Raw genomic sequence first — 24,767 nt, 5'->3', positions numbered from 1 at the left:
GACTCAAAGACGCAATTCCGCGTTTGTGCTATAACAATGAGCGTTGCCTACGAGACGGATATAACGTGACAAAACTTTCGGCAAGGTGAGTTTTTTAAATAAAATTTAGGTAAGTAAGCCTCAAACCTTACTTTTTGTCTGGCGTTATCGTCCTCCGCTCGGATTCCAGGATGAACAAAATCTTTCTACTAACCATGGAAATATCAATGTACACTAAATTTAATTTTCAACACCTTCAAAAAACTATTTCAAGTCTAATTTGACCAATAATTATTATTTAGCGCAAAATTCCATAGGGAAACCCTTTCTGTAAGCTTTGTTGGTCAAGGTAAGAAGTCTACACAAAAACCAAACCATATGTCTCAAATTCCAACTTGAACCACTATATTGCATTGGGGTAAAACTGTGAACCCGAAACAAAATGTTAACGCTCGTTTCTGAACTGCATCGCATATATCATGTTTTCACACTCCTAAACGGCAGAACGGTTGTCGAGTATGGGGTCATACATGCATTATATAATTTTGTATGAGATTCAACCCCAATTTTTTTCAGAATTTTAACTTTTGAATTAAAACAATGCTCGATGGGTCGTTTGAGACAAAGCTTTAGAAGTGTATAGTCCTACAGAAAAATAAAAATCTTTAAATGCACCGATAATGATGAAATTCCCTGTGTTTTAGCACGGTCCCTCCACCGTGGTGTTAGCATAGACGGTGACAATCGCGAGTCTCGCCTCTTCTGTCTCTAGTTTCACGGTGCAAGGGGGACAGCTATTCGACATCTCAAACTTTTACAATTCTTTTCTGATCTACCACTTGTGGGGTTCATTTAAAAGCTCTTGGTGTGAGAAAACCTCTTACCCTCTTAATTTTTCGAAAATCGAAAATTTTGTTTTTTCTCTTTTTAAGTTAACACAGGGATGGCGGCCATGTTTAATTTCAACGATAGGAAAATCTCGGGTAATTTGTATCTCTAGTACTAAAATTTGCACGGTGACCCCCCGATTTTTATTCTTGATTTTGAGAATGGTTGAAATACTCCTTGAGAAAAGTTTGAGCAAAAGTTTGATTCTTTCAGCTTCGAAGTGCATACTACTACACATCCGAAAAGAATCCGAATATGGTTTCAATGATACACGCTGCTCAGTGCTCAGACCAACCTGTACTGTTTACACAACACATGCGAGCAGATCACCAACCATTTCCATTGCAGGTGAAGCACATGTATGTTTGATCGTGTTTTCTGCAGTATATGGGGCCTAAACCAAAGCACGAAACTTCACTCGCGCTTTATTTCATCCAGATAGTCACGGAATAGTCATAGTCATCTAATTTCTTCCTGCGCAATCGTACGATACTGGTGTAAAAGATGGCCGACTCATTCTGCGATTACAGTGTCGGACGGGAAGATAGAATTTGCACTGAAACAACTTTTCAACGAGACATTTATCGACGTTCGGACTCTTTTGAACAGTTTCGTGTCCTAAAGCGCTTGAGGCTTTTCCGTTCTTATTGACTTTAGTTCTGAAATTTTGTTGTCTGGTGGAAGTTACCGCCACCAGAAAGGTACGTCTTGCTGCAGAGGAGCGTTCCACACCAGGGGTTCCACAGTTAAACTGTTGCTAACTGTAGACAGTGGTCGTCTATAGCAGAACCATACATGTACTACTCTACTCACAGTGAAATCTCGTCGAAAATAGCATCTGAATAGCACCATGGATTCTCACGATTTGTTCTTTTCGTGCAAGACTGGCGATTTGCATCGGGTGAAGTAAGTGAAATAAACAAGTAATTACAAGTATTTCTCACACTCAACGTTATCTTAGCCCTGCGAGTGTTCCCGGCGTTTTACGGTGTGGGAGGCCGTATTAACACACAGCGTCATACGCAGGGCTCAGTGTTTCATCCAGGATGGCATCAACAGGGGGGATTCTCCCCTTTACCAGAAGAGTTAGGGGGAGTTCACCAGTTCATGTGTTCTGCTTGTATCTCGAAGGTGTGATTGGCACCATTTAAGGGGGGGGGGGGGGGGCTTGTTCCACCTTGCAGCAAATCTAAGGGGTGCCAAGGTGTCATCAGAGGGGAATCCCCCCTGTAGATGAAACACTGAGGGCTAACTGTTATCTCTGCATACTTGTTTCATAATTCATCGCTCTGACTCTGTTTCCGTTCACGTCAGTATAGTAAGGCACACTAGACCAACTTGGAGATTTCTCCTGATCGGGAGATCTTCTTCTAGTTTGCCATGCTGTGTTACACTGTATGTCGAGTGTTCGACTGCTGACTACGTAGACTACCAGGTTGTAGATGTCACAGTTGCTAACGTGTGCTTGGGATGCATGTTAGAGAGTTCTTACATGATATGATCTCCAGACTCTGATTATAATTTTTACTGAAATTTGTATGCATATCTCAGGTATCTGGTCGAGAAAAAGGAAGTGGAATTAAATGTACGAGACCAGTGGGACAGTAGTCCATTGTAAGTTGTGTCCTTGTAACTTGTATCTGTTTGGTTAAACTATTTTACAACTTTTTTCCTGCCTTTTCTAAAGTTCAAAGTGGTTTTCTGTATTGGCAAAAGTATATCAAATTACCAGTGCCCATCGAATCACGGGACATGAACAGACACCCTGATGATGAAAGTAATACCAATTCAGTACGGTTCAGTTGGAAGCAGTACTCAAAACTGGACAGTGAAAGAAATTCCCACACAATATTAAAGATCAAAAAGTATGATACTAACAATTTGGTGAGTTTGGTGATTCATGCTTCGCTGTGTGAATATCAGTATGGCTGCCCCCACCATTCATGTCACTGATATCACCAAGTGGTTCAAAGGGTAATCTGATTAACTTTTGTTAGGACTCAACTGATAAGTCTACTGCCATGATGCACAAATAACATAAACTATACTATCTGTAGTATATATCAGAGGATAAAATTGGATTAAAATAATTTGGAGGTGAACAGCCATTTGCCCTCTTAGTAAAATTACTGCTACACAGACTCAAGAAAGCTTTTTCTGGGACAAAAGAAAATTTTATATCTAAATATATGTATATATGCTGGTATAGTAGGACTGATGCAAAGTCCTAGGTTGATACAACAATTCAGAAATGTCAGTTTCAAAAAGAAACAAACTGACACAATGAAATGACATGTTGTGTATTTATTTGGTTTATTTCAGGTATTATGCCTGTCTGTGTGGGCATGAAGAACTGGTTGAATATTTACTGCACTGTGGTAATTGCTTTCCCTGTTTACATTATTTTAGCTTAATTATAACATTCAAAAAGCTTTTAGCTTAATTATAATATTCAAAAAGCATAACCTACTAGATGTGCAGCCATGTGTGCAGTTCACATGACCTTTGAACTGCAGTCAAGGTGACAGTAAACTCCTATTTGTGTCAAGTGCAGTTGTCACTACAATCAAAATTCACAAACACATCCATAAATATATTTCAAAAGTAAGGAAGAATCATTCAGACATTTGTCATAGTGAAGAAATGTTAGTTTTGCAGCCTTTCTGGTTTTCAAATTCCTAAGTACCTGGTAAATACTCTTTACCCCAGGTGCCAAGTGTGAGCCAAACACATTTGATGGTGAACGTTGTCTGTATGGAGCTCTGAATGACAAGATTCGCAACACACTGAAGAATTACAAAGCGATCACTTCCCAATTCATGAGAAGAGACAATTTTAAGGAGTTCTTGAGAAAGTAGGTATCTGGTCACGATTAAGTGAGAAGTCTGATATCATTGAAGAGATTTTAGACAGTGAAATCATCTCATTATGGCATTGTATTCAGCAATTTAGGTTTCAAAGCATGGATGCCTGGTAGATTGACTGATTGATGTCAAAAGTCAAAATGTGACTGCTATGTTCATTTACTTATAATTATTAAATAATTGGATACTATGCCAAATATTGCTTTGAAATGTTGATAGTGAAGACTGTACTTATTTTTCGTCAATCTTTTGTAAATGGTTCTACTCTGAAATAAAAAAGATACATGGTGCTCTGCAGACTCAGTACACCCAAGAGAGAACATGATGCCGATACAAACAAACCCACATGTACAAACGCATATAGAAATACATATATTTCTGTGTGCGTTTGTGAACGTGGTTTTGTTTGTACAATGGGCCATTCGAATTCCGGGCTTAACTCATTTCAGTACTTTGTATTTAAAATGATGTGTTCTTTGCCCTGTTCACCAACAGGCTTCTTGACCGTGGAAGTTACGAAGATATTTGGTTTGATGTTCATGGGCAGCAGTTCACAGCACACCGTTGTATCTTGTCAGCAAGGTCGGCTTACTTTTCTGAGATGTTAGAAACCAAATGGAATTCCAAAGCCAATGTTTCTCTGAGACACCACTTGGTAAGAAGTTCTCCAGTTTACTACATAGTTCATGGTATTTGATCGCTGATGTAAGTAACATTGATATGAATCAAAATTATGTCAGCTGTAGTCATGAAAATCTGACATTTTCAGTGGCAGGGTTGTAAAGGAGCGCAGTTGCCGGTTATAGTGTTTACAAACTTGGCATGTTGTCTGCATATGAATAAAGAAAATCTAAAATTAATGAAAGATAGTGTTGTATTTCTTTCAGGTGCAACCAACAGCGTTTCAAGGCATTCTCCGGTTTCTGTACACAGGTAAGTGTAGACTTTATTGAAATCAGTTGATGGAATGTTTTCTTTGTAAAGATTCTGATTGTTCATGATTTTGAGCAAAGTCTATCTTGTTTACCTGTAGCTGGTCTTTATCATTGAAATAGTGGTCAGAGAGTTTCCATCTAATCCTGACCACTAGTTAAAGAAACTTGTTTTCCTTGAAAGGATACCTACCATAGTTCAATCAACACTTGCTTTTACAGCCTGACCATATATTGCTGAAAATACAAACCAAAAGAATTTATGTTTTTCGGAATACCTGTTCACAGACTGTGTTCAGATACACATTGATGATGTGAATGATGTGATGAGACTGGCAAAGCAATGCCAACTTCCTCAGCTGATTGAAGGAATTGAAGACACTCTCAAGAAGATGGAACCTTTTGGTAAGTACTTGTACGTGTAGAAATGTTACCAGTCTGTGGAAAGTCTGGCTGCAGATTTTCATGACTACAAGCAACATAATACTTATATTAGGAAAATTGTTAAATATGGTAGTTATCACATTTGGCAGGATATTGATATTGAGGTTAACCATATTTGTACATTTTAATATCAAATTATGTATTACTTTTATCGTTCTAAACATACATCTTTTATCATACATGAATGACTTCTCAAATACTAGCATCAATACATTCACTTTCACAAAGTGTCCGAAGTCAATGATCATATCTTTATGATGGGTACACATGTTTTCTTCTAGTACGTTCTAAACCAGGCACCAAAATCACAGTGATCAGTGTTGAGCCTTCCAACAATAACACACAGCTACACAGTGACCTTGGCAAGCTTGCTGAGAGATCCATTCCAAATCAAATTAATAATTGGGTAAGTGTGTCACAAACTATATGAATAAGCTAATAATAGTGAGGCAATAACTCCTGCTGCAGGCCAGGATACCTAAACTTTGATTTCAGTGCATGACATACATGTTTATAAGCCACTAGGCCAGTGCCTCATGGAGCAAATTTTGCCAAAATGGAGTGTATACTCACCTGTTATTGTTCTTATATCAACATGTATTTTTTTGCATTGTTTTGTGGTGTTCCCTGTACTATCCATGCCAGAAACTAAGAAAACAAATTTCTCAAACTTATCAGCTGTTGTTGAAAAAAGTGACAGAGCCTTGGACCAAGCATCATAAACAATTGGGGAACATTGCATGTATACTTGGTTATCACAATAGAAGCAAAGGAGGCAACAAAAAAGTGATAAAACTATTATGGCAAAGCACATACCAAATGTTCTAATAGGCCAGATCAAAAAATGTAATTCAATAGCTGGCAATTGAATTACCTCTATGCTTTTTATCGTGGAAAACAAATTGATTTTTCCCGTTAATCTAAGTACGGTACCCTTGGTTTTGAGATTAACCTTGTGTTGTAGTTTAAGGCCTGCTTTAGTTCCTGTATCACTATTGTACATTACACACAGATACGATTATAATCAACAGAATTTTGAATTTTTATAGTGTACTAGTTTCAAGGTACAGATATCTTGTATGATTGGTATTATTTTGGACTGAAGTAACTTGTGATAAGAATCATATCATCCAAATCAAGATCATTTATGATTGTTTGTAATCATGTGCAGGAATACCCTTGGTCATTTCAGGTCAGTCATGGTGAGCTGCCCTTCTTTTCAGAGGAAGAGGACAGGCCATTCTTTGCTGATATTTGTTTTTCAGTGGAAGGGCACAACTTCTATTGTCATAAGGTTTGTAAACAGCAGATACTCTCATCTAATAATTGTCAAGTCATTGTCTTATATCTTTGTGAAAACTCAATGTATAACATTCCAAAAAAATTGTTGACTCATTACACCTTTTGTCATATTGATCCCAGATAATTGTGGTAAGTACCGGTATCTCTAGCTGTAAACTTGTCTCCGTAGTTGTAGTGATCAGCACTGTGTGTGCAATGGAATAGTAGCACATTCCAAATCAGAATCAGTTTTGATCTTTCAAGATAAACTATAACTGTGTGTGCAATTGAATAGTAGCACATTCCAAATCTAAATTAGTTTTGATCTTTCAAGATAAACTTTAACTGTGTGTGCAATCGAATAGAAGCAGATTCCAAATCTGAATCAGTTTTGATCTTTCAAGACAAACTATCAACTTTTATCCAGTTATGAATATACCGGTACTTCCTTTGAAAGTCAAATACAGTCAAAACTTGAACCAGACTCTGTTCATCTTCTGCCAGGCTTTCTTCTGTTGCCGTAGTGATTATTTCAAGGCATTGATCAGTGATCATTTCTCAGAGATGGAGACAGATACAGAGGAAGAGATGCCAGTCATGTCACTCCAAGACATAACCGCTGACGTATTCAGTGAGGTTGTCAGGTATCTCTACTCTGATACTCCCCAGGTGAGTGTAAATTTACACCTGGCGAGACGTTTCACCAAATTCAATAGGTTTGATCAAAAGATACTCACACTGTTGAATAAAGAAGAGGCAGTTTGAGCGGCTTATTAAAGACTGAGGTTTGGTTCTCTGAGGTAATTCAAGGAAAGATTCTAACGTTAACACCGTGCCTTGTGTGTCATATTGCATGTACCATAGAGGATTACTTTTGAAATTTCAAGGAAATTTTTATTTCTTAAACCTTTGAACCCAATTCAGGGATACATCCCCTCAGGTTCCAAGGGGTTGAGGGTTCAAAAGGTTAATCTTGTCCAGTATCACTGGTATGCCACACCAAACACAACAACAGCATATCGACCAATCAGTGAATGTAGTTACTGTTATGTTTCAGATTTCACCCATCCTTGCCTATGATGTGTTGTGTGTCGCTGACCGGTATCTGTTGCCTGGTTTGAAAAGGATCTGTGCCAACGTGATAGCCCAGCATCTGGATGAGACCAATGTGATCTCTGTCCTGAGAGCATCAAGGATGTTTGAACTACCCAGACTGGAAGATCAGTGTGCTGAGTACATGGCGTCCATCTTTGACAAGGTAATTCCTGTTAAAATTTCTGTTATACAAGATGATTTGACATATGATGCAAAATTAGATTGAAATTAATGCTATATTTCAGATATTGTGTTATATATTTTTAAGATGGAGCAAATCCAATTATCCAGGGACTAGGGTCAATTCTTGAGCAGAGACCTGTGGTATTTTACTATCTTTCTGGACCAGCAGATCAATCAGGCTTCTTTAGTGAATGCTAATGCAAATATATCATGGATTATGAGCGCAAACCAACTGGCAAAGGCTTCAGAACTGCATGAAAACAGATGCATGATCAATTTACATTACAAAGTGTAATTTGCATATTCTTTTGTTGTGAAAATGTCTTCTTTTGTGTAGTTATTACCATTTGAATAGATTGCTCAAAAAAAAACAAGCGGGTAGCCCATACCTCAAAATCCCCTTGTGGAGAACCCCTTATAATGATATGTCTTGATGGAAGGGAGGGACAGTGTTGCATCATATAACAATCAGACTCATATTTGTTGACAGGACTGGTGATCATAACCTGTATTTTAGACTGTTGGTTTTTATGTATACATGTACATGAATATGGAGTTCAATTTATGCAAGTTATTTGATGATTTTGAATGAAGATATTTCATCAGTTTCTCTTTGCAAAGGCATTATCACTGTGCAGAGCTAATAGACTTGATATCACTGATAAAGGGAAATTTCACTGGGATGAAACCTTTTACCTTGTCATGTGGACTATAGGGCCTGTCTATCACCGGCAGGGATCATACTAGAAATATAACACTATTTCCTGAGGCCTTTGGCTGATGGGAAATAGCAATTCATTTATGGTGAATCATGGCCACAAGGGATAACAGTAATAAAAATTGCACCAAACCCCAGATAAAGACTAGGAAATGGGTGCTTTATAAAACACCACCTGCCCATACTCATCTGTGTTGTTTTTCATTTTCTCACTGCAATGAAATTTAACAATTTCTCCGAGGAAACTCTTTTGGATGCCTCTGGATGTGCCTGTTTATCCATGGAAAGAAGTGAAAATAATATCAACATGTCAGTTGACACCCTTTTTTGCACTTGAATCTTAAAATAAGCATATTAACTATTAACTTAACTATCAAACTCTGCGGTATCGTACTAGTATATACACTGTTGACTTACAGATCGTCACAACAGATGAGTTTGCCGAGCTGGTGAAAGAGGATGCTGCCAGTGTGGAAGAGAGAGAAGAAACAGACTCCATTCCCATTGTGGATGACATCCGTTATCACATCACAAGTAACGTACAGACTTTCAGTGCCATGGCTGAAGCCAACGAGAAACTTAGCGCCCTGGATGAACTCTTGATAAGACTTGACGTGGAATGTTAATTTCATGGCATCTCGTCAGGCAAGTCTGCACGGCTCCTGGGAAACAGGGCAAGTGAATACGTGTATGTGTCGTCTGCATGCAAACCCACATACCCTCCCATTGTGCTTTGTCATCTCAGTGATGTCATGTGTGTTTTCTTTAAATTGAACACTTCAGCGTGGATGTTGTGGAGTGACCTGCAGATCAAGTGACTGGGGGAAGAAGGTTTACCGACAGCTTTCCAGCATAAAGCAATTCTGTGACTGGTTTTCTGAGGCTAGGACAAAACAGAAACCTGTGTTATATTGACATGGACTTATTGCAATTTGTAATCTGAAGTTGAAGTTCATATAACAGATTGCTTTTTTTGTCTAGTAGTACAGGTTTTCTTGAATTCCACATGAAAGCTGACCCCATACCTAATATAGAATGGATAACAAACCGATAATTGCAGACATCTCTCCTTGCTTTACATCTTGCTCATACAGTATGTGAAATGCCTCATAATGTAATTTTATGAGGTGCACCCTCATACTGCCCTCTATGAATTTTGTAAAATTAGAAACAGCATCCTTCGGTATGCTCTGAAATCTACAATGAAACTGTCATTATCAGTTTTTAATTTTTGATAATATGATCAATAGTATTTCCCTAGACCTCATTAATATATCATGATAAATTTTATTCTTGAGGTGTCCATACTTAACTGATAACCTGCATGCTTTGTATGCCAATCAAACAACGCTGTACATTATTCAGGATCATTGTGCACTGAGGTTCTGGAATTTGGCAACAGAAAATCTATGGCAGTAGAAGGCAACAGCGCCCTCTAGCGGCAAGGACGCATTCTAATAGTCCCTCCACCCACTGTGGTTCTACCTAGTAACCTAGTTAGTTGTTCATGGAGATGTCAATGTCAGGAATGAGATGTTCCTTTTTAAGATAACAAGTTTTGCAAAAAGTGAAGGAGTGGTCGTATACTATGGATTTTATACCATTTGCACTTGAATACGTGTTTGATAATGTACTGTAAACATTAATGTTATTTACATCAATACAATGTGCTGCTTTATTGCTACACTTGCAATTATTACATTTAATAGTGAAATTCCGCAAATAATACAATTTAAAATGTTGACCATCACAGTGGTCAAATTGTTTTGGCCGAGTTCTATTGGTCATATCTATCTATTGGTCATATTTATGCCAGAAGTCAGTGATATTGATAAAATTTCATCATCAATGAATGATATACATGTATTATGTGTTATAGGTTGTGTTTCTCGATACTTGTACCAGATCTGAAAATTCACATTTTTGAAAGGTTTGTTACTGCATGCAGCTGTTTAGAATGATTTCATGGCAACTTTTTCAGCTCATTTGGTAATCTGTTTGATATGTACATATCTTACTGCTGTAACATATTATTTCACCATGACAACAGCTAATTTAAATTTCATTTTTTCAGAGTTGGCAGTCATTTTAAATCCATTTTTTCAAATCTTTTCAACAATGGTAAATAAAAATCTGGTCTGTTAATCACACGGTGTTGTCAGCGTCATGCACCTGTCACTAGGCTATGAAAGGTCTGATGTGCAAGACCCATGTTCTGACTGAAAACAAATATTACCATTTGGTGGATATCTTTTCATGTGATTGGAGTTTTAACTGCAAGATTTCAGCCGTATTGCAATACTCTGTGGTCTAATTTAAAAGGGACAAAAGCTGTACCTTTTGATAATATTTTCATTATTTTTGTTTCATAATGCGGCCACATTATCATATTCCTCTCCATAAAGTATGAAGAAACAGAGAAATTATAAGCCTTGCCAATACAATGGATTGCCTCCCATACGCAATGTTACCATTGACAAATGAATAGTAGTCTGGACGAGAATTCGGTTGTGAACAATAACATTACTGTTAAACATAAACAGACTTTATTGACACCAAGCATTTTTGGATTAGAACCAGAAACATTCTCTTTCAGATGGAACAAAAAACACTGGGAAATATAGGAAAATGTACTGCTGATGGCGCCTTTGACAATGCTGTCAATGAACTGTCAGTACATGTAAACAAGTCAGCTGTACTGGTCTGCCATGGGAGAGGGAAAAGATAAAATACCAAAATTAATTAAATAATTTCAGGCAAAGACTCTGCTGAAATTAATTTTAAATGGTGCAGATTCATACTTATAAATGCTATTTTAATGAGGCCATGACAACACAGATCATCCTTTCCAAGGAAAGGCCATGTTAGTCAACCTTGTTGACATGTAGGAAGAAAAGCTGCAAGCTTGTCAGAGTTCAAGGACATGTCATTGAAACTTTTACTGCATTTAAGTGTGATGTTTTCCGTCGCAAATTTTATTGGTTTTCTACATAATGGGGAACATTTATCAATCATTGCAACTTTCTGCCTTTGTCAGTGTAAATGAATATCAAGCATTATGCCAAGCATTGGTCTGTTCAATCCAATCAGGGAAGAACCATTTTATGTTGGGATGGGGGAAGGGGGTTAAGGAAACTGACATTATCCAAACTGCCATCTCATCTCCTGCACTGTGTTCTGATAATCAGTCATTTCTTATTCATTTGCATGCCGGCAGTGTAAAAGACATTCAACAAATGTCAAGTTATTCATTCACGCAGTGTATTATTTGATTAGGTTTGCAACGTTACTCAAAGACGTCCCACTTCCAGTGGACCGAGAGCTCTATCTACTCCTGAAAATCGAATGGTTGTCTCCTTTCATGTGATGAGTTGATGTATCTACAACCTAACCTCAGGGGGAAGTACTCAGTCCATTACTCACTCTCATCAAAGTTGACAATAAAAACAACAGAATCATCATAATCTCTCCATTAAGCGGATTAATTTTTTTTAATTTATTCATTTCAAGCGAAATGAATGCCTGTGAGTTCTATGACATCGCAGCCTGTCTTATTTCTAAGTTATTTCGGCTAATTACTTCTCTCAGTCAGCGGACAATAACGCTGTCTTAATGTTCTTGATTTACAGTGGCTAGTAAATGAAAAATAACATATCTGAATAGGAACATCAGTGACAGATAGTTTGATCATTCCTTATTCTGCCAATGTTTATCATCTATTCAGTGTCTGAGGTCAAAGTTAGACCTGCCAACAGACAAGTAGGGAGGGATGGTGGAAGAAAAATAATTTATGACCAGGAGCGTTGAATATCGAATTCTTATTAAAGGCTTGACAAACAAACATGTTGGTTAAAACCATCTGCCTTAGCGCAGTGTAATTCTCACACTGTTATTGACATACTGCTGTTCCTCAGAGTAACAGTAGTTTGCAGCATTCTAAGTGACTGACGTACATCCATACAATTTACTGTCGACTGATTTCCAGCTTTAGACAATCATGAAATTAAGGTCCAATCAATTGCTGATTGAAATGAAGAAATTTCCATTACCTTTTATCACATCCTAATGGCGTTCATTATACTCAGGAATTTCAATTTCAGCTTTGCACATACTTTTCACTTCAGTGTTTTTCATAATTTGGCATATTTGTAATTCTTTTCGTGTTAGCTGAAAACATTCACTAGATTTCAAGAAATATTGTTCCAAAATAGATGTTCAAAATGAGAAATTACACTGCCTAATAATGCAAGTTCACTGTCATATTTGACCTTGAGATAGAAAGAGTATCACATGTAGTTTGTAAATGGAATCTGCCAACACAGCTGTGTAAGATGACATTTATGGACGTTGTACTGAACAAGTCTTAAAAGGGAAACCTGTGTAATTGCCTCGGGCCAGACCAATGGCAATGCTAGATTTTTTTAGGAATCTGTATATAGTATAATGGTTTATTATGTATTGATATAGAGAAAAGTTATGAATTTTATAGATTATCTATTGTGAAAAATGTCCATAAGGAAGACACATATCTAGTCAGTATTCTTTGAACTGTCTATCAACAAGAAATGATATAATTTTTTACAAAAAAGTATTGTTTTGAAACATGCTCTGTAGGTCTTTCTCACTGTATAAACCATTCTATGAGACAGTGCTGTACTTCATATTTCAGGACAGATACAGTTCCAGCAGTTATGACCAACATGACTGATTTACAGCTTAAGAATGGTTTTACATTCACAGGAAGGTACTGAGGCAATGTCACATGGCAAATCATCACCAACCTTCACTTAACACACTCGGGAATGAGGTGATGTCTGTGAAATTGCAACCAGTAACAATTCGGATGGAATATGGGATTTGTTTGTAACAAGTGATTGTACTGCAAAGCAGTGTAGTGGTGCAGGACCACTGTGGTGTCACAGTACATTTCACATTGCCAAGTTGATTGTCATTGACATTAGACAGGACATGTTGCGTCAGTACCTGCATGTGGCATTGAATTTCCATGGAAAAATGAATAATGGCACGGATGCTTGAATATGTGTTGTGACATAATGTTTTGAGTAGCCATTGACCGACAATCACACTTGAAACCAGGATCATTATTTGAACATTCTCGATGAGCTGCCACGGGTAGAGAAGCCTATTTCAAACCCATCAAAACAATAAAGTAATCAAATAAACATTGCAGTCAAGGCAACCATACACTGTATCTATGCAAGGGTTTTTCAGTATCATAGATGTAAATATTTCAGTCCGTACAATTAGAAACAACTAAATCCAATGCTGATCAGACGTGCCAATCGAGTTAGGAAACATACACAGGTCAGGTTACCTTTGCCATTATGATGATTACGATGTCCTTTTGTCGTGACTCTTGGAATTATTTTTATGCACTGATTACCAAACATTTCATTTCTAATCAACTCTACCTGGCTCATGACCCCACGACATATCACTTTGAAAGGAATCGCCACAAATTAATCGTGTCACCAAGTGTTGTGTGTATAGTGCGTGGTATATTAATCTGTAATTATGTGGCCAGTCGGAGTTTAGGACAAATTGAATGGCATTAGGAACAGCTGTTGTGTTTTCTATATGGTCACATTGTTGTTCCACTGTTTTTCCTACATCACTTGGGCGATATGCGGCTGATTTTTAACATAATCTCTCCAAGCTACAGCTATGCCAGCAGCATCCTGTCCTTTGAAACATACCCTTTTCATGATTCAAATTTGCATAGTGAACAGTCTTATGTGTGAATTGTTTGACATGCATTGAGCTATGTGGCTGCTGACAGTGGCATTTGATTTTCATCAGTAGTTCATGCATACAGTATTTTGTCAAAGTTCAACATTGGGTATACCTGTATACATGGAAGAAAACTGGGATTGTTTTAAGGTTGAGCTGCATGTTGCCATCACAGTTTTCATCCAAGGAATATTTTTCATCTAAGATGACAAGGAAACACCCTCATATAATAAATTTTCAAAAAGCAGAGAATCTAAATTTACTATGATAGCAATAGTTTACTTGAAGGATGAAGGGGTTGTATATTTGGGGTAAAAACCCTCAATTTTGGTATTAATGATAAAAACTAAGTCAAAAACTTGATATTGTTTTCTGAAATGTAATATTTCACTTGAAACAAGAATATATGAAGAAAAAAAACGACCATTTTATATTTCATTATCTGACCTCATTCCAAAATGGCATGGGTTGAAAGACCGACACTCACAAAAGTGATTAAAAACATGATTAGCAAAATTAAAATGCTTCTTATTCAAAATGTTAGAACTTTATTGCCAAACAAATAGCCATTTTGATATATATATATATATATATATTAAATAAAAAAGTGAGAAGCTTTAAGAAAATTTGACATCGCTAAAGTGGAGTTAAATTCTTTGTAAATCTTGAAAATTGGGAGAAAAGAGAAGCCAGGAAATTGGATGATTTGCATACATTTGCATAAATTAACACTTCTTTGTCATGCAAATGCGACTCCTAAAAGGTAAACTCAACCAATATTTTAATCTTGGTTACCAAGTTAATTAAAATTGAATGAATATTTGCAAATAAGTGACTTGAGCCAAATATGCAGTTTCTATAACACAATAAAGTGCTGTGGATGGTGCACACTCAGTGGCCTAAAGACTTCAGGTGGATATGCATTCCTATACTGGAAACCATTTCTCAAATAGAAGCACAAATCCTCATTAATACCGTATATCATGTCAAATATTGTAATTGTATTTTCTATGGCCATGAGAGCTGTGTTGATCCTTCAACAGTATCGGCCAGAACTTTTTGATACTTTTAGTATCAAGTTCTGAATAATAATAATTGCAGAGATTCTAATTGCCCATTGCATAAAATGTCAGGTATTTGCCATGTATTGTAAACAATGATACTAATGTTCACCTTTTGCAAGCTGTTTGGTATTTCTGTAAAGGTGTGTCATAGGTTGCATGGGTATACTGTTTCTCTGACTTATTGTTGTAAAGAAAAGTTGCTTTGAGACTCTGATTTTGTAACCATGGTGTCGATGAAAAGTGTAACTTTAGTTCAATAAACATATCAAGGCTTGGACATGATGTGTGTTTATGTAGATGGTTGGTTTATAAAGCTGATCAACATGTCATTTCATGAAGGTGAGTTCACGCAAAAATAAAACCAGGTGTAACTACATGGAAACTGCATATTCCTAACGCTGGCGTTCAAAACTCAGTTTTTTTCTACAAATGTTGTGCATACCAAGCTCTCTTGATTTCCATCACGTTCAATGTAACTTTGCATACAAGAAAACAGGATTGGTCTTGTAGTCAGGTCATTTGAGCTCTTCAAAACTCTGATCATCTCAATTGATTGAAGCAGGCATGATACTCAACCTGAATGTAAAGTGGATTTCATTTCAAAATAGCCTGAAAGAGGGATAATTTACTGTTGTGTGAAGATAAGAATGGACAGTGAAATTGATCTAAATGTTATCACACTTGTGTAATTGGTTTGTAAAGTTGTTTCAAAACTTGCCTTAGAAGTTGCACTGACTTGTTATAATTGCGGTGAAAATCAGAGAGCTTTTATGGACCCCTAATAAACACACACCATGGGAGTACACTTTGCGGTGCACTTCACATATGCAGAATCATATTACATTCCGTACCGCTGCCCTGAGTGTCACAGCCACAGCATTGGCATGTCATCCTCAGAAATGAAGACGGGCACTATCCGTGTTTGGGAATAGTACGAGAACTCGACTTTGAACATATACTCGGCCATGGCCACTACTGAAATACAAGTGTGTGTTCACTTGTAGGAAACATTTATCCCACACATAGACACTAATCAGTTCCTATACCGGCGACAGGTTTTATTGCTTTACTTCAGCAATTACAGCTGAAGCCTGCTGTGAAACAACACTATCATCCGTCTGTTCTTTGCCTCAAGTTAATTAAAAGTACTGATACTGCAGCAAGTTTTGGAACAACTTTACAAACCAATTACACAAGTGTGATAACATTTGGATCAATTTCACTGTCCATTCTTATCTTCACACGACCATAAATCAGGTACTCATACTAAATGGGCATAAATGTTTTGATTGTTTAATCCCTACAGCAATTGTGTTCCAATGAATTTACTTTGTCGGTATGTTTTATTGGGTCATCTTAACATTCTATCTTTCACAGACTTGAGGCAAAGCTCTTAATACTTTCTCAAGGAAGCAATGACTTATTGTAACACAATATGCCATGTATTACACACACACACACACACACACACACACACACACACACACACACACACACACACATACATACATACATACATATACACACACACACACATTGATAATAATGTGAGCCTAGAAACTGAAAGGTTTGATCTTTTTGCTCAGTTAGATCTTTTGCTCAGTCTAGGTGTAACTTTTTCGATCATTTTTCACCATTTTTTAGCGTTTCTAATTTATTTTTTCAACAGCCGTAAATGATGTTTTACTGTCAAATTGTATTTTTCATCCTTCAATATAACTTTTTAATGAGTACTTTTATACCTCGGGCTGCAGTAGTTCTAGATCATCTTACTGTTTGAATGTCAAGTGATATTTTTATTCCTTGTCATAACTATTTCATGATCAATTTCATTTCCAGGGAAGAAGTAGTTCTAGTTTATAAATAAAATAATAAAATTGAAGAAGAATTGCTTTTAAGGGATTATAAACGTCAAAAAAAGCCATTAGAAATTAATGTTCGTTTTATGACAGTGGACTCAGCTGTACATCAAGCTGAATTAGAAATTGTTGGCTTCTGATGAAAAATTAAAAGACACGGTTAATGTTGCGTTTGTGCTCGGACTGTTGCTTTTCGTTTTTACTCAGATACATAGCACTAAGTGATTTCATTCATTTTCATCCTTTTAATGGAAGGCAGAATTCTGGGTCCAGCTGACTTGATGAGAACATCATGTACATTATGCTTTTACAAAGGCAGTTTTGATCAGACTTGCTTTCTTGACAACCGCTGTAATTTGGTTGTAATCACCTTTCCTAATTTTGTTTTTCTGTAGAGCAAGTTCACATTTTTATTTGCCTCCTTAAGTGTAGTGAAATACAAATTATTAGTCTTACCAATATAATACTTTGTGTTCCATATGTAATGTAATGTTATCACAGAGAAATGAATTCGTGTACTGTGTAGAGTATGGTTGTCAACACTGAAATTGGAAATAGCTCTCAACTTAGGTAACATGTGTAGCGCTGGGCATGTAGGCTTGATTTTGGGAGCAGATCTATTTGCAACTACATTTTTCAAACAGAATAAAAATATTTTATAAATAAAACCCATCAAGAGTTAAAGCTAATGTCAAAATAAGGGAGAAAACAAATGTCATACATGTCTTCAGTAAGGTATTATGTGCCTCAAAAGTGAAAGACTTTTAAACTTTTGCTCAAACTTTCCCCAATGAAACTTTCAACCATTCTCATATCAAATCAAGAATAAAAATCAGGGGTCACTGAGCAAAGTTTGGTGCTACAGATGATAATTGCCCAACATATACTGATATTTGAAATTCAAAATGGCCGCAATATCTGTGTCGACACTACGGGGAAAAAAGAAATTTTGAATTTTCTCAAAACTAAGACTCAAAATTTTTCTTACTCCAAGAGCTTTAAATGTACTCCAACAAGTGGTAGATCAGAAAGGAAGTGTAGAAATGTGAGAGTCGGGGGTATCTGTATCTGAGGCGCATTCTATCTTACTTATGTCACATCGTTATTTTGATGAGTAATGGAATATAATGGGGTTTTTTTCTGCTTACTTTTTGTCAATGTCCATCATGTGAATGCCAGATAACCGTACTGATAAAGACATATTCTTTCGCTGATATTATCAGTTGTCACATCTGTGGACATGTTATCATCATTTTAACGGTACTTTAATATGCAATCAGCAGTATAATTACTTATCTTCTTTGAATTCACAAATTATTTCCAGGTGAATAGCTGTGAGTCAGATGCTTTCATGGAGATATGATAGTTGACTGGTTGCAATACAGACTTTTACTTAGATACACGGTATATTTGCAGCAATTAATTTAATTTTACTCTGAAAACAGTACCCATGATGACATATCGCATTTCTCAAAAATTGCAAAACTTGAATCTGTCATTTTGTGCCTATTATTCAAGTTTCTCAGCTCAAAACTGCTGGAGGTAGCATAACCATAGTATTGATTGTGTATCAGGACCATTTCGGTTGCCAGAGAGGAAAAACTTTATTAGAACAGTATCTATGAACTTTGTTGAATTGCATGACAAGGACTGTAAATTTGTGAGATTGACCAAGCCAGCCCACATGGTGACCATGTATGCACCTTTAAGTTAACCTTACAATATGATCAGTTTTTAGTAATCTTCCAGTATTAACTACCATGATTTCATTGGTTAACCTTTCTACCTTAGTATGGTTCATACATTATCGAATATTCAATAATGGTGACAGGGATGACACAGATAGATGTTGCTTCCCAGCTAAGTCACCTCACCAATGTGTTCTATGCATTTGCATAATGTTATGAAAGCTGGGTGAAAATTTAAGTGAAGACTAGACCAGGCTGCGGAGTTTTGACCGCGTTGACAGAATTGAGTGCTCACGTTCTCTCACTTACGCTGTACTCTCACACATTTCAATGTGTCTGACAACCACAGCCGGGTACCAGACGAAACAGCAGACTAACTTTAATGGTTTATAGAAGATCTGCTGATGCGTGCTTTGAATGATGCGAACGCCACTGGAATGATTCCACTGAGTCGATCAACATCGTGATTAATGTGAAATTAAAATGTTGATTGATCGCAGTGGCTGTTTTATTGCAGATTGATAACTCATGAAAAGTGAACAAGTTTCCATTCTTGCGTTTTACGAGAATGATTTATGAAACCACGAGATAGAAGTCAGCAATTCATAAAGACAGTTATAAATATGCGATGTGATTGAGATCCCTGCGTGGAGTTGCTCTCTTGGAAAGCATATATCTTTCCTCAACAGCAAATTGTATCTTGTGCAAATAACATGATAATATGAAGAGATCTGAAAGAGAAATTTTGGTCATTTGACGGAACCTCAAAGTGCTATAAATTGGAAAAAATGTTTAATGTATTTTTTGAGGAAGATTATCGTAACTTCAGTATCTACATTTAGATAACTAGAAAATGACAGGAAAAATCATTATGTTTTGTTTTTTCAGAATATATACTTGAGATGGAAAAAAATTTACAATCATATTTGTAGTTCACATTTTCATGCAAATGTAAAAAACATCAGAGAAAAGGGAAGACTTAGTCAAAGAGTATTTTTCATTCACAATTACGCTAACTACTTAAATAATATACGACTTACACTTTCACATATGAAACCAGTAACAAAAACTCGCTATCATGTAATTAGCAATTATGAACTTATTCCTATCAGTTTGGAAAACTGCATTTTCATTTTATAATAATTATTGGTAAACATGTAACTCTTGGTAACCGTCTATTTAGTCAAGCCACTTTTACAGTAATATCGGCCGTATATACGTACAGGTAAATTTAATCCAAATACATTCAAACCTCCTTATGATACCAGTTTAGGATGATACTTACAAATACACAACCTCTGGTACATTCAAAATTACTGGTAGTCTGAATTTTAAACTCCAGTGAGAGCAAGTCAGATGCATATAAAATCAGTGTACCTTACATGAACATACAAGTTGCATGCATTTATGATCGAGCCACACATTGTCCTCATATTCAAATAATGCTTTTGAACCTAAAATCAAGATACCATGATATTTCTTGAAATTTCACATACAGCTATTGTTCTTTTCATTAGTACAGTTGTTTTACAGATAACAGTGAGATATAGGAATGATGAACCATACTGCAAAATGGGACAAATCTACATGTTGAGTTGCATCCTATCTCAGTATTCAGACCATAAATTACCTCAATGCAAGGACTGGAATGGATTGCACTATACGTGCTGGGCCAGATTTACCTCACTGTATTGGTGTAGTTTAATGGTCAACCTGGTGGTAGCAAAATCCACTCTCACAGGATTGTGTTTACGGAAATCTTTTGATTGGTGGAGTCACCTTATTTCATCTGCCAACAGTCCTTATGTTATGCACCGATATGTAAGTTCTTTTAAATCTGGGTTGCAGCTGGCTCACAGTGGTTTCCCTGTGGAGGCTTACAATCTTTTACACAAAGACCTTGTCAGCCACAATTGCAGCCGTACAAAACATGGATTTCACACAAATGATGCTATGATGATATTCTATTTCACATCTTGTATTGATCTCTTCCATTTCAAAAATGAATTTCAGACCAAAATTGAATGAGGATAAAGATAAAACGGAAATAACTTGATGGTAAATATGAAATTTGGTTCAATTGCTTTCTATATATTGTTTATGCAGAATTGAAAATTTTTCAATTGAAATACCCCAACGCATTCAAGTGTTCCTGATTTTAAATTTTACAGCTGACATACTGTTAGATTTTCACTTTCCTGTACATTGTCATAAGAATAGGGTAACACTATTTTTGGGTATTTATATATTGCGAACAAGACAGCGTCTATTTTGACGTACATTATGCATTTATTCTCCCCTGATAAATTCATACAGCAGTCAACATTTTATGAAAGGAATAGGCATGGGTGTCAAGGCTGTAAGACTGAATAACAAATCTGCATCAAATGTTTTGTAAAGACCTGGAGAGACAAAAAGTAATATTCTTTGATAAACTGCCATGAGAATACCTGCACTAACTTACACTGAGGATATTTCTTTTTCCAAAATAATACATCCCACCATCTATCACTAAATCAAAAGTTTCCTTTATTTTCTAGCTACATTCTCAGTCTAGCTGTAGTCCATGAGTGTAATACTTCAATGTACGTCAAGGGTACCTTGCAAGGATGATGGATGCAGTGACATTATGAAATAAATATTAGTTTCTCGTACAATTTAATTCAAATTTTCATGATCTTGCTGAAAGTTTGAAAGAAGGCTGAGAACTTTCCAAACTTTGGTTGCCATGGTTTCCAAACTGGATTTAGCCAGCCTCCCCCTCCCCATTTGATTGATTAGATTGACAATTTATTTGTTTACCTTTACTGAGCTACCCAGTTACTCTTGACAGTAATTTTCGTCAAAGGCTCAATAAAGGTGAAAAGAAAGATTTAAATTGCTGATGAATCATTACAGTGCCCATCGCGCCAGTATTGTCTGAGGTTTTGTAACTACATGTACATAACTTTATTGTTATATAGGAGCTGTTTTAAATGGAATTTGCTAGGTTTAAGTGTAAACACAACAACTTTTTGTTTAATGTCACAGTGAATTTAAATACTCCACATAATAATTTAGGAGTCACCAGTGGTTGTGAACATGTGTGCAAAAGCAGCCTCTTTGGAACATGCATAAACTGTTCAAATTTTAATCTTGTTCGATTGCTGTTGCTACATGTAAGAAAATGTCAATTTTGTTCCTGTCAGACATTACAGACCAGTCAAAGTGCTACTGTACAGATCATATTAATGATAAAGTGAAAGATTTTCACCTAGCATGCAAGTAACTGGCACCTAGGGTGTTTCTGGGTCACTGCATTAATGCAAACCTGTCAATCAGCTGCTTTGATTCCATCTAGCATGGATCATGTCATCATGATAACTTTGACATGACCTTTGCAAATTTCAATGAATTTGTAACATAATCAATTTATTTTTTTTCCTCCACAAAGAAATTGCAAACTTTAAAAGTTTTATAGATTTGCTTTACATATAATAAATAAATCAATCAAGATAATGTCAAAATTCAAATCTGTTGGAAAATAACAGTCTGTACTTTTAAACGCCAGTTTTGTCAATGCCAATGAAAACACAGATGGCAACCTTTCATGAGCATTTGATATATGTTGTAGGAATATGTCAGTTGGAATCTTATTACTGCATAATGCAATCATCACAACAAATTGGCAGACTGAGTGTGCTTGTTTGCAATAATGTAACTTCTTCTTCCATTATTTTTATAATAAATACACAAGAAGCTGTGATTACTTTGATGACTTCAGAAGCCTGAATGATTTGGATCAGGTATTATGACAATGAATTTATCAATCTGCACAAATGATAATGGGTCTAACATAATGTACCATTTGATTTGTGACTGCTGGTTGCTGTTATGTACATTTAATTCACACATCCAGCAGTTCTTTTGTGATATAGTCCCATGAAATAATTGCCACAATCGCCATTAAGTTTAAGCTTCTGTAAATGATAGTAGCAGATCTATCTGATATTGCTCCGTCTTTCTTTATTTCGCTCATTATCTATACATTGATGTACATGAGCAATCAAATTTCACTTTATCTGAGGATTAATATTTTGCCAATATCACTATCTCTTGTGATATTGTTAACTTTTCTGAATGTGTAGCCTTTGTTCATTGGTGAATGTGTAGAAAGTTTAATGTGATAATAGAAACTGAATATTTTGAATCAGCAATTTGATATCTGTTGATGCAGAACACAATTGTTAATAATAAATATACAAAATACAAAATAATGTGACATCTGCAGAATGATGTTATATTGTTACATATTAACCCTTTGAGCACCAAAGTCAATTTTAGTTGCCTTTATTACATATACCCAGTCTAATTTTTTTCAGATTTTTGCCTAAATTTTGATGAAAAAGTGTAGACAATGAAATGATGTCCTTTTGGTCTAAAATTATCAAAAAATTACAGAAAAATTCATGAAGATTCGCAAAATGTTGCTCTAAAACTTTTGAGGGAAAAAGTACAGCACTCAAAGGGTTAACAATGCCTGATCATGTAAATTATGATCCATGAACAGTACGCTTTATCATTTTCAGTTGTGTTTGTGTTTGCATATATAATCATTTAAACACCTGTCACATCATCAAACTCATTATTCATACTGATACTAAGATAATTTGGGAGGCTGCGGGGTTCAAACTCACAATATGGTCTGGCAATTTGTTGCCGAGTTTGTACCACAAGGATGCATCTTTATGGAGAAGCTCTGAAGTAATCTTCATTAATAACTTACTTTGAAACAATCCGGCAGCTGGGAATGCATTCCTTGTAATAAATAATCAATCATTTCTACAGTGTGTATCAACTGATGTAAATCTTATAGCGTACTTAATACTGTATGTGCATGTGCTACGTGATTTTATCTCTTCATGACCAGGACTCAGAGAGATAAATTACCATCTTGAAGATTGCATTACAAGTTTATATTGTTGAGTGTAGCTTCCAGTTAGACCACTTGAAGGAATTTTACTGTATCACTCAGTATTAAACAGACTCTATTTTAAAGGGTATTACATGTAAAGCAAGCATCACAAGACAAATGTGACATCTTTTCAATGTAAGCAATGTAAACATAAAGACTAATACCCTCATTAAATCTTCTATAAGATGCCCTTGTATAAAAAAATTAATGAATCTCTTCCGTCAAGAGTTTTGAAATTCAAATGTTTAATTTCTAAAATGCTAGTAATTTATTGCCACTTTGTAGACCCATTCTGGGGCATCTGCTCTTTTTCTCGAACCAAAATTTTCTTGCAAACAACACAAACACAAGATTTTTGAAAAGGTTTCTGAATCCGTTTTGTAGTTTTGTCAACACAATTAAAATATCAACTATACCATATTAAACCGCAAGGTGACCCATTCCCACGCATTACCTAAACTACTTGACAATGTGTAATCATGCTCTATCAATAGAAAACTCACATTGAAGTAAGATGTAGGCTTTATATAGCTTCATTGACTTACCATAGTGATAAACACGCACATACATACAATCCTGATAAAAGTAATGTGCAGTCATTGATAAATTCAAAAGAGGTAGATTCAAAGGGGGGGCAGGGACCGGCACAATGTTGTGCGTGTTAATGCCATAACTCAGGTGTGTGTATATACACGGGTAAATTGGACAGAAACTCGCTTTTCAATTAAAACATCAAACTCAGGACTTCCTTAAAGCTTGAAACACGTTAGGCATTTCCCCTCAGCTTAAATTGGATTGTTGCTATTGGCAACAAGACATGTGCACAAAGCAGAATAAATGATTGGTTTCCAATTTCTTCTCTATTACTGTGCTGCCGTGCGTCAAGATATTGATTTCCATCGTGACAATAATACTGCCTCAAAGAATAACAAGCTTTGGATTAATTTGTCAGACACAATCTTGTACACAGGTTAGAAACCCAATCTTTACAAACACATAAAAAACATCTGAAATCCACACATACATGGTCAATATAGAAATACTAAGCAACAACGGTTATGCTAAGT

The 24,767-nt window shown here is 36.1% G+C and overlaps 1 protein-coding gene across 2 annotated transcripts; it reads left to right on the top strand.

Moving 5' to 3' along the window:
• The first annotated feature begins 1,108 nt into the window (after positions 1 to 1,108).
• On the top strand, positions 1,109 to 10,534 carry LOC139134758 (ankyrin repeat and BTB/POZ domain-containing protein 1-like). 2 transcript variants are annotated; one of them, XM_070701785.1, is made up of 12 exons: positions 1,109 to 1,773; positions 2,419 to 2,481; positions 3,190 to 3,245; positions 3,577 to 3,721; positions 4,227 to 4,386; positions 4,619 to 4,664; positions 4,952 to 5,068; positions 5,389 to 5,513; positions 6,300 to 6,401; positions 6,893 to 7,057; positions 7,446 to 7,646; positions 8,804 to 10,534. In XM_070701785.1, exons 1-12 carry the CDS (start codon positions 1,718 to 1,720, stop codon positions 9,008 to 9,010), a joined length of 1,443 nt encoding a protein of 480 aa, XP_070557886.1. In that variant the 5' UTR covers positions 1,109 to 1,717; the 3' UTR covers positions 9,011 to 10,534. The 2 variants fall into 2 exon arrangements, with proteins under 2 accessions (XP_070557886.1, XP_070557887.1); XM_070701786.1 differs by lacking the exon at positions 2,419 to 2,481 and having other exon boundaries at positions 1,150 to 1,773.
• The last annotated feature ends 14,233 nt before the right edge of the window (positions 10,535 to 24,767 follow it).

Source organism: Ptychodera flava, chromosome 6, assembly GCF_041260155.1.
Source record: "Ptychodera flava strain L36383 chromosome 6, AS_Pfla_20210202, whole genome shotgun sequence".
Lineage (NCBI taxonomy): Eukaryota > Metazoa > Hemichordata > Enteropneusta > Ptychoderidae > Ptychodera > Ptychodera flava.
Note: the sequence above shows the minus strand (reverse complement) of the source record. Positions and strands in the feature narration are given on the sequence as shown.